General features: G+C 40.3%; 1 protein-coding gene across 20 annotated transcripts in view; it reads left to right on the top strand.

Moving 5' to 3' along the window:
* Positions 1-524: 524 nt before the first annotated feature.
* EXOC7 (exocyst complex component 7) overlaps positions 525-15,708 on the top strand; it is a 33,748-nt gene continuing 18,564 nt past the window's right edge. For 3 of the 20 annotated variants that reach the window (XM_033139389.1, XM_033139388.1, XM_033139387.1), the window contains exons 1-6: positions 528-739; positions 2,268-2,333; positions 2,679-2,863; positions 3,980-4,085; positions 4,793-5,015; positions 8,393-8,560. In XM_033139389.1, coding sequence (XP_032995280.1) covers positions 680-739; positions 2,268-2,333; positions 2,679-2,863; positions 3,980-4,085; positions 4,793-5,015; positions 8,393-8,560 — 808 coding nt within the window. In that variant the 5' untranslated portion in view covers positions 528-679. Of the gene's footprint in view, positions 740-2,267; positions 2,334-2,678; positions 2,864-3,979; positions 4,086-4,792; positions 5,016-7,017; positions 7,159-8,392; positions 8,566-9,889; positions 9,902-15,334; positions 15,428-15,708 lie in introns of those variants that run through there. The other 17 variants (XM_033139373.1, XM_033139372.1, XM_033139380.1 and 14 more) reach the window with 12 other exon arrangements.

The raw sequence follows: 15,708 nt of genomic DNA, 5'->3' as shown, positions 1-15,708 counted from the left end.
TTTGCAGTTTGGGTCAGAATTATTATTTTTCTACAGTCAACCAAAGCCATTTGAGAACTAGGCAGAATATAGGCAAATCTGTATGTATATATGGCAGGCACATAAGAAAAGAGGGGATGCACAAGGTGCTCCAGTTAAGGATATTCTTAACTTAATGCAGTCGGTTGAATAATTAAACGAATATGACCAGGTGACTAAACCAAGCTTGCTTTTCTCTGTGTCATGAAGCGACTTAGGTACAACTAGCTCCACCTGTTTGGACCCCGAACAGATTGCCACTGACTGCCGTATCTGGGCGGCATTAGCTGCCTCTCCTAACATGGAGGCGGCCTGAGAGGGTCATCTGTACTCAGCGTTCCAACCCCAGCCCCCTTTCGCGAGCGCTTGCGCACTACCGCGCCAAGCTCTCAGAACTCCTTTCATCTCTCAAACGTTCCGCGCATTCCCACCCCTCCCACCCGCGCTCGCTCGCTCGCTCGCTCGCGGGGCGGGGCTCCGTTCGTTTCCTGTCACTTGGCAGCCTCGCCCGCCACTCTCAAGATGGTGGCCGTCGCATGCCGGGAGAGGGCGGGGAATGAGGCGGAAGTGAAAGCGGGCAGTGTTGACAGGGAGCTATAGCTATTGAAGCGGCCTTTGCCTGCGGAGTTGCTGAGGGGGGAAGAAGCGCCTTGGTGTCAGGATGATTCCGACGGAGGAGGCGTCCGCCCGGAGGAGGGAAATAGAAGAGAAGCTGAAGCAGGTGGGCGGCACCTCACTGTGCACCCCCCCCAGCATCGTCCTCTCAGCCTCGCCCTCGTTGGGCTGAGCCTGCTCTGCCCTCCCCTTTTAAAGTCTCCCCCCTGCAGAGGCCTCCCTCAGAGACCACAGGGCCAAACCCCTGCCTTTAACCTGGGACTCAGTTCCAGTGAGCTCAGGGAGGCTTACTTCCAAGTAAATACAGGACTGGGCCGCGAGTGATTCCCTAAAACCAAGTGGGGGTGGGTAGGTGGGTGGGAGGGAAAGCCCACTACAAGGCAAGATTGCCACTTGTTTACTGTACTTGCCCTGTAAACTGCTTGTGTGACACCCTGAAATACAACTAATATATTAATGTATTTCTTGGTGCTCTAAATGAAGGGAAAACCTTCACCTGTTAATTGTTTTCTGTGCTTAGTGGCACAAATAAGCCTGGCTGTTTTGTTTCTTTGCGTCCTTTACATGTTGTCCCAATAACTGGGTGGCTTTCCAATACTGTAATAAAAAAGTCAAGACAGGATCGCAACACTAAGGAACTGATGCAGCACAAAACCAGAAGAAAACAAGTGCAACCAAGTTTACAGCAGCACCAAATTATTGCAGACATTTAAAGTCCAAGAATACTACAAAGATGTAAAAATCAGTAAACGGTATTAAGCCTAAGAAGGTTGACAAGCCAACGTTTTTGTGTTGCACGAACGTGCTCCAAAAGGTTTAGAAGTAGTCCCAAGATCCAGGAGTACAGCCTTCCCCAGCACCCTTGACAAGAGAGTGTTTCAGCAAGAATTTTGCTAGCCCAGAATTGGAAAACACCAAATTTACCAACGGTAGTAGAATGGAGAAGGAAACTCTTGGAATATTTAGAATTGGCTAGATTAACAAGCAGAATAAGAAATCAGAGAGATCAGCAGATAGATTTGGATTGGAGTAAATTCTTAGAATATTTAAAAGACAGTAAAAATGTGTAAACACTTACAGGTGTGACGAAATTCTTGCAAAGCAACAGAGAAAAAAAGAAAATTTTAGAGAGAAATATCAAAATTGGTATAATCAGACAAAATTGAGAGAAAGCGGATGAATGATGTATCTTGGAAAACTAATGTACAGATGGAGGGAAGTCGAAAACCCGGCGGAGTTTAAGATATAATGTAAACTATGTAAAAATGACAAAAGTGTATTTATTTTTTGTTTTTCTTTTGTTTTGATTCTATGATGCAAAAACAATAAAAAAAACAATTAAAAAAAAAAAGACAAGAGAGTGTTTCTCCAAAGCTCTGTGGGTGTTTAGTTCAGAGAGCGTTGTGACAAATTGGAAATACAGTACTTTAAAATCTCATGAAAAGGTATATTGGTTAAAGCTGCTTTTTAAAATTTTGTTTAAATTCATACCCAAATCTTGAAAAAAGTTCATTTACATTAAAACATATAAAAGCAACACCCTGTTAGCATTTTTCAAGTCTGCTAAGCATCTAGAAAAGTAGTTCAAGAGCCAGAGTAATTGTTTGTGTCTTTCCTCCTCTCTTGCAAGACAGGAAGAAGAAACATTGTCTTTCATTAGAGATAGTTTAGAAAAAAGTGACCAGCTCACAAAAAATATGGTAAGTTTGCATAACTTATGCATTTTATATTAAAGTGGAGCATAAATATATTATAGTGCAATCCTATGTGTGTATGTACTGGGAAGTAAGTCCCACTGAATTCAATGGATCTTATTCCGAAGTAAGTGTGCTTTACAGTGCAGTCTTAATACATGCTAACTGAGAAACATAAGCTGCATTGAGTTAAATAGAACTTAACTCCCAGGTAAGTGTGCATAAGATTGCAGTGTAAATCTCAGTTCATGTTGTGTTTCACTTGATGGAACTGCAAACTAAAATACAGCAATGCAGGTGGTTATTGTTGAAGGAAATGGACCCCACTCTGTACATGGTTTTGTTTTTTAGGTTTCCATTCTCTCATCTTTTGAAAGCCGTCTGATGAAGCTGGAGAATTCAATAATTCCTGTACACAAGCAGACTGAGAATCTTCAGCGCCTGCAGGAGAATGTTGAGAAGACATTGTTCTGTTTGGATCACGTTATAAGTTACTACCATGTAGCAAAAGACACAGAGAAAATTATAAGGGAAGGGTGAGTTGAGTTTCAGGACCCTCAATATCTTTGTGAGGTCTGTTCTTTTTTCCAGTGTCAGTCTCTTCCCCTGTCTTTTACCACCTTGAATAATCTAATCTAATTAATTTTAAGAATGGTGGTTGAATTACAGAAGGTAACTGGAGATAGGCATTTTAAGTTATAAGAAACATGGCATCCCCTTTTATTAGGAAAATAAACCTGACAATAGTTATGAGCAGGCTTTCCCCAGTTGTCCCATTGGTTTTAGAATAATATCTATGAGGAGGTACAGCAGAGCACACCCCTTTCAGGTTTCAGGGGATGAAAATTCAAGGCACAACTCTTAAATATCACCTTTCTGGTCCAATATAAATTGTGATCATTTTAAAAGCACTCTCCTATTTTATGCATGCATTTATTATTGTAGATTTCATCATAGAATTGTAGAGTTGGAAGGGACTCTAAGGGGCATCTAGCCCAAACCCCTGCATTGCAGGAATCTCAGCTAAAGCATCCGTGGCTTGAAAACCTCCAGTGAGGGAGAGACCACCACCTTCCAAGGGTGTCCGTTCCACTGTAGAGCATTAAACATCAGATGAATGGTTTATATTACCGTATGTAGTGTTGGTTTAAAACACATAGAGCAGAGCATAAAGAGGGCTAAAATATATAAATAAGGTCATTTTGTTGGAGCATAGTGAAGTGACAGTCTGGTTTTTTCCCCATTGAGGACTTCAGATAGATGCAGTTATTTACCCTTTGCCTAAAAATATCCCTACCACTTGTCTAGGCCAATGTCTCAAAGAAAACTGTTCTACTGAAGCTGGTGACCTGGTACCTAATGACAAATCATAGGTCAAAAGGTTGTTTGGGCTATAATGTATGCCAGCTATCCTTGTAACTTAAATACTTTAATCCCATCAGTGATGGCAGACTTTCCTGTTGGGAAGAAAAAATATAGGATATTATTATTATTATTATTATTATTATTATTATTATTATTGTTGTTATTATTGTTATTTATTATTATTATTCTCTGGGAGAAAATGGTAAGCCAGCTTCATAGGGATTTTATGGTAAGCAGTTCCTCTTCATGTAGCTTTGTTGTTGAACCAGATGTACTTTTAATTGCAGCCCTACAGGAAGATTGGAGGAGTATTTGGCCTGCATGGCTAAAATTCAGAAGGCTGTGGAGTATTTCCAAGACAACAATCCTGACAGCCCAGAGCTTAATAGAGTGGTATGTAAAGCAGTTGCACATGGGACTACTGACTACAGATTCATTTTCTTCAGAGCTCTCCTTGCTTTCTCCGTTTAGTTCACAGTAGGCTTAGCTCCATTTGGAAGCAAATATCAACACATCATAATCTCTCTGAAGATAGTTATCCAGAATGACACATGAGCACACCTACATTTTGTTTTTGAGCTTTCCTCAGAGAATCCGCCTCTGCAGAAGCCCCAAATTGTCTGTGTTTAAAAAAGAAACATGCACAAAAAAGTTTTGATACAGGAACTTATAAAATAGAAAATGGTGCTCACTTACATGTAGTATTTCCCTTCTCCTTTACAGAGTGATTTATGCCAATTATTAAAAATGGATTTTGAGCAGACAATATTAAAGTGGGGGGAAATACTGTATAGTACTGCTGGGAATCAGAAGAGGGGAATTCAGGCATTGTGGCCATTGTGAGAACAGGATACTGGGCTAAGATGGGCCATTAGCCATTGGCATGATCTAGCAAACTTTTTTTGAAAAGGTTCTTATGCCAAATCTCTAGTTTAGGAGGTGAAAGAGCTATCTGGTAGTCCTGCAGGTGTGTCTTCTGAAAGGAAAACAGACATATTTGGATGCAAATGCACTGTGCAGAAGCTGAACAGTGCTGTTTTACCACCTTAAAACCAATAGTTATTACATCTAATCTTTTTCATATATGTTATTCCAACCAGAAATTGTTGTTCGAGAAGGGGAAGGAGTCTCTGGAGTCTGAATTTCGTAGCCTTATGGCACGGCACTCTAAACCAGTTCCACCAATCCTTATCCTGGATCTCATCACTTTGGATGATGAAATGGAATCGCAGGAAGATGTGACATTAGAACACCTCCCTGAGAGTGTTCTGCAGGACATTGTCCGTATTTCTGGTTGGCTGGTGGAGTATGGGAGGAACCAAGGTAAGTCGTGAAGTGATGAGCTGTTTTTCTTTTCCTTTCTTTTAAGCTTCAGGCAGTCAGCTAAGACCTCCTTATTTTGCTAAACTTTCAGTGTGGGTTAAAGTTTGGTCTTGCTGTTTTTATGCTGAATTAATTGTCTTCTCTTCTTGAGTTTATTGTATGAAATTGATCTGAATAGTTTGGACAGCCTTACTGAATTTCATGCATTTTAAGACATCAGCAGTGGTTGAGGTTACATTCTTCTATAATATTTGAATTAGTTGTTGTCACCTCATTTATGATACATGAACATATTCTGATATTTGTTCCCCCAACTGATCATGTTAGCTTTGCATAATCCATGCAACTCCCAGGATTCTGTGGGGGAAGCCATGACTGTCAATTCATCCATTCCACGCTGCAATTCACTAGCAATGGCTGTCTTACTCAATCTAAGGAAAGAAGCATTATTGCTGGTCAATGTCTATCTGCCCCCCTGTAAAAAGAAATCCGTAGTTAAAGCCAACTGGGAAGAGCTGGAAGCGTTCCTAGAGCCCCTTGAGTTCTCCTATCCAACCACCCCAATTATAATCGGTGGGGACTTCAACACACGCATGGGAACAGATGATTACAACCTATACAGTCAATATAATCAGATCCAAGACCCTGGAAACACAGCAGACATAGGTCTCACACGACTCTCCAGAGACAGTAGATGTAACTACTCGGGGCTATGCTTAGCCCAGGTTGCAAAAAGAAGGGAATTGGCAATATTAAATGGCAACAAAGTAGGGGACCGCCAGGGGAATATACCCACTTTTCAAAGGCGGGAGGAAGCGTCATAGATTATATACTGATATCAAGATTTGCCTACAACCTTGTGTTGAAGTTCCAGGTGGGGCATAACACTGAGAGTGACCATCTACCACTAACCTTAGCACTAGATGGTCCACCTCTTACTAAACCTATGGCCATGACTGTCAGAGTGGTATAAATGTTCTTTAAATATATGGTGTGGTTTGTCTGAGCCTCAGTTCAGGCATAATGCAAAGCCAAGGATCATGGCTCCTGCTCATGAGCGAAGTTGAAGTTGAAGTGGAAGTAAACCATGAACCTTGGCTTACCAGGACATGCAAATGCAATACCACTGTGTGGCACAAATCTTCAAAGCCCTTATTTTAAAGTGACTAAATTTGCATGTATTATAAAACTTGTCAACCTAATACTAAGATCAATTATGGTTTATGCAGCAAAGGTGCATATTTAAAAAACCCAGTTTGTGTGTAGTAGGCAAAGATGCACAGCTGGACACCCCTGGCCTGGGTCTCATCTGTTGTTTTTCATATGTAGTTATAATTCTACTGTGTACACTTGTGTACTGAGAATGGAATAGGCTGGCTCATTGATTTTTTTCCCTCACTTCACTAGTCCGCAACCTTCAAAATCCCCTGGGTATCTGTTTTTTGTCTCCCTTCTGAGCAGAGGATGGTTATTTTTGTGGTGATGTTGCTGGTAGATGCAGGCTAATATGGAATAGAAAATGAAAACATATCCTCTGCCCTACATAAAACTCCAGGTGGAACATTTTGTGTGCCAGCTTTTAAAAACAATGCTAAGCATTAAAAAGTGTTTCGGAGTTCATCATGCTTCATCTATTCTACACAATCTTGTTGTAATCCTTATAATGACTCTGTTTGATATTATTATTATTAACATTAATATTATTATCATTATATTGAGAATGAAAGAATGAGAAAGGGTAGTAGTCTATTGCCTACACAAATTCAGAAAAGTCAGTTTACTTCTAAGGTGTTCCCTCTTAACTTAGCTACTATTCTGAAATTCCTACTGTGAAACTCTAAGTGCTCTTTGTGATTACAGTAATGTATTATTATAGTACTATGCATATAGTATGTATACTCTGACTATTAGTTACTACAACCCTAATCTATGAAGCTCTCTTGTCATCTGAACTAAGCGCTGTGGGCATCAGTTGTATGACATGGTTTTTCTTGTGGTGCAGGATTTAACTGGCTGTGTGAGGAGGAGCATCTGTCTGCAGGAGCCCAGAGAGGAAGCCTAAAGAGGGAGCACAGAACGGGGTCTTACACCAGCATAGCCTCTAGGGAGAGCACTGTAGGGCGAGAATTAGAACACAATCGTAGTAAGTGTAGGCAGAGGCATAGAAAGGTCAGGTGGTACCCGGTGTGGGAAATTTCTTGTCACCCCCCCATTGATTCCGCCCCCCAAAATGGTTTTACATTATTTCATATTTTCTTACAAAGGAATAATAAGTAATAATAATAATAATAAATTTATTTATATCCCGCCCTCCCTGGCCAAAGTTGGGCCCAGGGTGGCTAACATCAGATACATAACATTGGTATAAAATCAAACCAAATCAAATCAAATTAATTTACCTCCTAAAAACATCTCAAAATCAAATTAAAGTCTAATTAGATGGCTTTCCACGTGGTTAGGGTTGGGAGCAGTAAGTGCTCCACTGAACTGAAATTTCAGCCTTCACAACATAGGAAAACAGCCAAGTAAACAGCTATTTTGGTGGAGGAGGGTCAAGATATTAACCTATATGCATGAAATTTCATATATAGCTATATAATCCCTAGTATAGTAAGATAAGACCTTTGGAGCAGGCGTTTTTAAAAAAAGTTTTTTTATGAACTGCCCTAGTAGGGCAGTAATTGTTCCTTGATAATTTGTCACCCCCTCCATCATGGAACATGGGGCGGTCCGCCCCCTACGCTGCCCCTTCCTACACCCCTGAGTGTAGGAAGCTTAGATTTAGAAAGCATCTGGGAGTGATGTAGAATACAAAACTACTTTCATGTGCACTGAAAAGAAATCTATAGATTTTTTTTACAAAGTAACTAGTAGAAGTGGTCCGATTTTATTATAGTAGTAATATGTTGTTGTTTTTTAACACATTGGTGTTAAAATATTTCTATCAACAACTAATGCAATTTTCAAACAAGTTTGCTTTGTTTTTCTTTTTTCAGCAGGATTTTTTACTAACTTAGTATCTAGTGGCTAAGCCTTACATTCATATGAATAAACCTTAAGATGCAGTAGACATGCATTTTGATGTACTGATGAGGTTTCTTTTAAAATCAAGTTTATTTCAATTAATACAAAATAAGCAAGTTTTAACTGAACACGGAATATAAAATTTATAATTCAAATTTATGGATTATATTGTTTGAAGATTGGCGTTCATTTTTCCATTAAGCAAGAAATGCTGTCAACTTTTAAACAAAAATATTGTTTGATTCCCCCCCCCCCCCCCGTCATGATAGCTTTGATAATATCAAATGTGGTTTGGAACAAAAAAACTAACTGCTGATGTACACTACTTTAAGTGTATGTATATTTCTTCCTAGACTTCATGAATGTTTACTATCAGATCCGTTCCAGCCAGTTGGATCGTTCTATCAAAGGACTGAAGGAGCATTTCCGAAAAAACAGCTCTTCCTCGGGGGTCCCATATTCCCCTGCCATTCAGAACAAGAGGAAGGACACACCAACTAAAAAGCCCATCAAAAGACCAGGTTAGTCCGAAGTGTTACATGCCAGTTCCTTGGATTTGTTCTGGGAGCTCCAGGCTTAATAGTCCTGCTTTTTAATCAGTCTGTTCATCTGATGGAGTTCTGTTTTTCTTGTGATGTTTGGTTTTTCATTAGGTATTTTCTAGATGTGTCCATTTTGGTTGGATGCCAACATAAATTTCCAGGTTGCTGTGAAGAGCCCCTTAAATAAAAGCTGCATTGTGTTCTTTTCTTTCTTTCTTTTAATGAAATGGTTATAAGGAAAGTGATGTATGGAGGACCCATCATTCCCTGGGCCACTTCCAAGACTTGGAGATGCCCATCATATTTCACTGGCCCCAGTAGACATGCTTGCAGATACAGCAAGCATTTTAACACACTCTAGACAGAAGATTTTTGTACTGTGTTCCTTGAACCATCAGTCTAGGTCTCATTGGGGGCAGATGGGCTCTGCTGTTGTCATTAGTATGAAAAAGCTAGAGTCTGTTATAATTCCTCCATTGTCACAGACCGTGCTAGCTAAAGAAAATTGCTTTTTTGCCAAACATACATGCACATATTGCTCAAGTGTAGATTCTAGAGTGATTTCCTTCTTGGAACTCCCCACTGCCCACTGTTGGTGATGTGGAGCCTTAATAAAATTGCAAAATAAAAATCCCTTTGCTGAACTTTCACCCTTTGTGTGGAGCAAAGGGCTTAATTTTAAGGGTTCCTGGATTATAGCAGTTGCTGTAAATATTTAAAAGATTCTCACACCAAGAGTTATTTTAAATCTCCTGAGTGCTGGCTCTTTGTTAAGATTTTCTTGCTATTTTACTGCTCTAGGCTGTTGGCCTTTACATCGTGGGCATAGCCAGGGGGGGGGCGGCAGCAGGGGGGGCAGCTGCCCGCCTAGATCAAATAAAACAATAGAAATACTTAATTAACTGACCAGTCACGTCGGTTCTGCCCCCCCAACAAAGTCCTGCCCCCTAACAAAAATCCTGACTCCGCCCATGCTTTACATACAGTAGAGTGTAGCTGTTTTATTGATTAAAAAATGATAACTATCTGACAGAGAAAACAATGTTTAAGGAGGTAGGTATTTTATACCAGCATCATCTTCTGTTTATCCAGATCAATTCAAAGCATTGCATAGTGTGTCCAGGGAAAAAGATATTAATTTTACTGGATGAAACTAAGAATTATAAATGTTCTTCCAATCTATAGAAATAATAGACAAGTAGAAGATTTGTAGAACAGTCAGAGATTGAGTTATGAGGCATTACAATGGCATGTTGTAATTGTTCTATGTCTTTGTTTTTGTTTTTATAATCCTTATGTGAATGACAGTCCTCATCCCAGGTAAAGTGTGTGTTTTGTGTGTCTCTTCTGCAGCTTGACAGACCTTAACCAAACATCTATGTGCTAAGATGCCATTGCAGACCTATTACTAGTGCTAGCAAAGTCTGTGCTTGGGTTTTTTCAAGGGGATATTTGCCTATGGAGGGGCATAGTTACAATGCCCTGGAGTTCTTCCTGAAAGCTGACTGTGCTAAGAGAGAAGCTGAGGAGGTTTGGGGTCAGATTTTTAAATTAAAGCCAGGTCCACTGTCCATGTGTACATATACATTGACTAGACTATCAGACATTTTACCTCTCAGTAAGATGTAAGCAAATGTTAATTTACTGAGTGCAAGATATCACTTTCCACCAATGGTGTTTTTGTTTTCCCAACCCTGAGACTAAAGCTGCTGTTTTGTCTGAGACATACCACTTTATCTGGTATGTAAGGCAGTAGATGCAGTGAAGTCATCCTTGTCTGACTGCCTTTGATATTTCCAAACCAGTGGCTTGCTATAGTTGTGTGAAGTGTAGGGACAATTCAGTCCTTAAATAATTTTGTCGTGTGTGCTAACCATTTGCCTACAGTACCTATAAATGCCAAACTGAATGAAACACTTTCTTCTGACATGCTGGATGTGCTCGGTCTGCTGGCTTTCTCAATTGGTGATCAACTAGAAACCTGGAAAATGATCAATCCAAACTAACAGTGTGTATTTGAAATAGACCTGCAGAGAAGCAAATCTTAAAAAATAATGACAGATAATTGTGCTATATAATTATTTGGCAGATACTGAATCACTCAGTTTCATTTCCCAAAACTATTCAGCTTTCAAGGGCAGCTCTTCACATGACATTCTAATGTCTCTGTCAAAATTGTCGCTCTTGGTTTCTTTTGTCGGAATGTAATCATCCCTTATTTTGTCTCTTATCTGTCTTGAATGATGGGCAAAGAAGCAACTGTTCCATTTTCTGTGTTGCTGCTTGAAAAAATAATGTTCACTCCACCCCCCCAGCCAATGTTTAGCTTCTAGTTAGTGTTCGATGGCTCTAATGGAAGGGTATCGCTGTACTACATGCCTATTTTAATCCCATACACTGAATGAGTTAAAACCTTGCCCCTCCTGAAAAAAGAGAAAAGTCTCATGGAACAGGTATCATGAGCTGGGAGAATATGTGCTACGAAAGTGTTATATTCAAGGATGTAAATGATAGAGCCCCACCAAAGGGTAACTGAACTTGAGGAGAGCTTGTCTTGTCAGTATATGGATGTCAATCCTTTTATGCTGTTGTTCCCCCCACCTGCCCCAATATCTCTACATCATTCCAAACAAAAACTTACAGTATTCAAGGATAGTTTGTAATGCAAAGAAATTACAAGGTGGCATGCTCAGTGATTCCTTGGGACTTCTTAAATGGATCACTAATTTATCGACTTAATGCCGTCATGATGTTTGGACACATTTTTGCTTCATAATAGGAACATGGTCCTAAGCAAAGTGGGGGGCGGGTTTCTGCTGTGGAGTGACTTTTAATAAAAGTCTTTGAAGCCAATGCACTAACAGAATTATTTATGTTGAAAAGATGTCTCTTCATGGGAAAAGGACCTAAAGTTCCCTCACCACTTGGCTGCAAGTAACCTAGATGTCTCCAAGTCCATCCTCTTGTTAGTGGATCCTCAGCACCACCACCACCCATACAAGAATCACTGGGTTACTGACTTCCAGAATGCTTGCAAGGAGATAATGTTTTGAGGACAGCTGTGTAAGCTTAGAAGTAACAGCCTGTTTCTCCTCTCTCTGCTTGATCACTGCCTCTACCTTGAATGTGATGCCTTCATTAGTAACCGCCATGCTGTCCCACTTGGTTCAAAAGTGCCTAATCGGAGAAATAAACCTAGAACAAAAGCAGTTGGTTTCCAATAGAATCCATCAAGGCCTAATTACGATGCTAAGTACTCTGTTCTTAAGTAGCACTGATTTAATACCCAGAAGCACTTGGTGTGTCTGGAGGCAAATATGGCTAATTGTTCTTATGCAAATCACAGGAAGACACTGAGCCAAGGTCCCTTATCTGTAGAGAGTATGGAAGACTTAACTTTGTAGTTTTGCATAGGGAATAGCTCATACTGATGCTTGCTGAATACATAGTAGCTAGAGTCATATTTACATTCCCAACAAAAATAAGAGTGCTAATTTCAGTTATGCACCAGCTCTTCAGAGCCTAGTGATGCTTTGCATAATCAGTGGTAAGGCTCAAAAATGTAGCATGGGTAACTTCATTCTAGGAAATCACGAAGCATGGGTCAATTGCACAGTTCAAAAAGCTTAAGAATGGCTTCATACTTTTGCAGGGAAAAGGGATTTTTAAAGTTTGTTCAATATTTATTAAATTTACATCCCACTTTTCCTCCCACAGGAGCCCCTGGTGGCCTGTGCCTCATTTAGCGATACTTGCTGACTGCTAGCATTGCTTTTAGACACAAGGCATTTAAAAATGAGGCATATATGCACACCTGTTTATGATCTTGTACTGCTCCACTTTAATAATACAGAATTTGAGCGAAATTTAAAATTTGCTGTTCTTTGCAATCACTTTGAAGATAACTTGATCTGGCTTTCTTAACACAATGATTGGTCTCATTATTTATTCAAGTTATCTTAATTGGAACTGTCCCTTGTAGAAGTTCAGTATTTACAGCATTGTTGCAAGTTCGCTAATATAGAGTGCCTGTGGTGATTGCAAGCCATTTGTGGTTTTCTAAAATGTTTTAAAATATGCTCTGTAGGTTTAGTCAATAAACCCCAGCACAGATTCTGCAGTGTTAATGTTCTTGCTGTTAACCAATCAGAGTTTTAAATATCTGGCAGGTGGAGAACAGCTTACTGTATCTTCTGCCCTGCTGTTGTTAGCCTACCGTATGATGGCATTTGATAAATAATGCAACTATAGTATTGTCACAATGACAACTTTTGGGGAGAGATTTCTTCTGCCTTAGTTCTTTCCCTGAATACAACCCCACACATTCAAAGCTAAACTTGCCTTCTTTGATGCATTTGTATGCCCTGTTGTAGGATCACAAAGTTTTAGGCAAATTGTTAAGTCAAATATTCTCTTGTTTCAGAAAAGTGCATTCCATTGATACAAGGTGTGCTTAGCATAAATAGAAACGTAAAGGCTCACAGCAGTGGCAAGGGTACTTCTTTCACCATTATTTTGTTACAGCACATAAAGTGCAATTGTACCATGATATCTGCTCTAAGTGGGGTACACAGTATTTGCGGACTTTTAAATCAGCGATAGGGAATATAATATCACAACTCCATGAGATTATGGGTGCTGGGGTTGGCTTGTTTGTGTGTGCATTGTAAGCAAAAGTGAAAGGTATTCTTAGTGATGTATTACATAGTTTGTCCATTTTTACCATCATTGGAAAGGTTATAAAGCACTTTATACCTTTCCAGATTTGTTTCTTCTGTGTCTGTGTCTAGAGTGTTGTTTGTCTGATGTCGAAAGCATTGCCTGCACTCTGGGTGTATATGTACCAGGGAGGGCGGGGGTTATGCCTATGTGCGCTCTTGATTCTGTTGGTATGTTTTGTTGCATGTTCACTAATACATTCTCATGTAAAACTGAGGTTTTTTTGTGGACTGACATTTTAACGCTTTCTCTTGTGCTTTTTTCAGTGTTTCTTAGTTGCAGCATCCTGCTTCAGCTACAGTTTAATGCTTTCTTCTTTTTTTGTTTTACAAAAACGTTCAATTTTTGTGATGTATTTCATTTGCATTTATTCAGAAGTAGAGTCCTAGGGGCTGGGGAGGGGCACAGCTTGACTTTTTGTCCTTTCATTTTGCAGCTAGGCAAGGGGGCTGGAGCAGATCTGAGCTGTGCTGTTAGCTTCTGCCTTCTATTTTCTACAGCTCTCATGGATGCTTACCCTGTTCTGTAAAGACTTAGATTTCTCTTTACTTTACCTTTTTTGTCTGTCCATGGTGAGAATGCTCAGAATAACACACAGTCTGTAACTATTTTTGTGGCCAGCTGTTCTTGCGCACAAGGCCATTGGGTATGCCTTATGTGGCCATTGGGGGCAGGCCTTCCCTGGGTACTCTGGTACCTGCTGTGAAGCCTTGGGGTGCTTGGCTGTCATTTGTGACTTACATTTGTGCTGCTTCTGCTAGACTGGTAGAGGATTGGGAAAGAATTTCCAGGATTCAGTATATGGTGGTCTCTAGCACAGAGTCATGTGCCTCTCTGTGCATCTCCCTACCAATTATTGTTGATATTCTTCTCTCATTTCATAATAGCAGAAAAATATCCAAAAGCTTCTGCTCCCACATGCAGTATTGGAAACTCTGTGAATTGATTTGGTTTGACATCAGACATTAAGTGCAACGTGGTTGATGCAAACAACAAAACAAAACAAAACCGCAATATTTTTGTGTGGCATGGTCTTTCTTGTTTGTAAATGGTAGCCTTGTGGAAAAATGGCAGACCATGCTTGTGCTTACAGACCTCATGGGAGGTACTCTAACCTGATGCAATCCAACTGATGCAAGCAGTTGCTGCTTACATTATTATTATTAAATAATATTTAATAGCAGCAGCAATCCGTTATTAGTTTTAAAATTCTTAATGTCCTGTTTCTCAAGATTCAGAGTAGCTGACAAGGTAATAAAAACAATAAGACCATCACAACAATTAATAAAAACAAAACAGATAGAAAGGATAAAACAATTAAAGAAAAAGAAGTCATCCAAGACTACCAATTAACAGAAACAGCAGAAAATGAGGATTAACCCTCAACAGAGCAACAGACTCCTCAGCTTTCCCACAAAAGCTTCCCTGAAAAGCCACATATAGATGGGATGGTGATTTAAAATTAAAGAAGGGACAAGGCCATCTTCCACAGTTTAGGTCCTGACATACACCTGCTTAACCTTAGCTGGTTGGGAAACTGAAGCAGGACCTCTGACTATCAGAATGCACAGGGCTCTGCATGGAACTCACACTGCAAAGAAATGGTCCTCCCCTTGTGGTGCTCATGCAGCATCTGTAATAAGTGAAGCCATTTAGGGCTTTATCCACTAGTACTAGCACCTTGAATTGGGTCTGGTGGCACACGGTCCCATCAGGCTGCCCAACTTGCCAACCTAGCAGCTGCATTCTTCACTAACTGCAGCTTCTGGCCATTTTCAAGGCAAGCGCCACATAGAGCACACTGCAGTAGTTCTTCAGTCTCTCTAAGGGGATTAGTGGCAGTATTAAAGGGCTCATAACTGGGCATTCCCGAGTCTGTGTATGTGTATATGCAGAGCATTCTCACTGTTGGCCAGCACTGCCATGCTAGGTTTGGTTGGCAAGGCACTGGTGGAGGGTTGCTTTGTGTTTTGTTTCTCTCTCATTCATTTCCAAGGTCTCTTTGTCTCTCCTCTCTTGTGGCTCTGGTGACAGGCACGATCCGTAAGGCTCAGAATCTTCTGAAACAGTATTCTCAGCAATGTCTAGATGGGAAAAAGGGGGCCTCTAACCTCATTCCTATGGAAGGTAATCGCTTCTCTCACTTTTCACTCTTGAAGGGGGCGTCTAACTTGGGTATTGGCCTTTCTTCCGCCTTCAAGGCTTCTGTTAGTCTTTAGCCCCACTGCCCTATACAGTGAGGTTGCTCAATAAATATCCTGGCTTCTTTGGGACACAAAAACAGCACGATGAGCAAAGAGACCAACACAAAAAGAGAGGGCAGCAGGTAACTCTTTGCAACGCTCTAAAGAGTTGCAGGCCACATAAATTTAGAGAAGTCCAATCTGTGATGCAGTTTGACTGGCTAA

The sequence above is a fragment of the Lacerta agilis genome, chromosome 2 (genome assembly GCF_009819535.1).
Source record: "Lacerta agilis isolate rLacAgi1 chromosome 2, rLacAgi1.pri, whole genome shotgun sequence".
Taxonomy (NCBI): Eukaryota; Metazoa; Chordata; class Lepidosauria; order Squamata; family Lacertidae; genus Lacerta; species Lacerta agilis.
The sequence above is the reverse complement of the archived record's forward strand: the minus strand, read 5'-3'. Positions and strand labels throughout refer to the sequence as shown.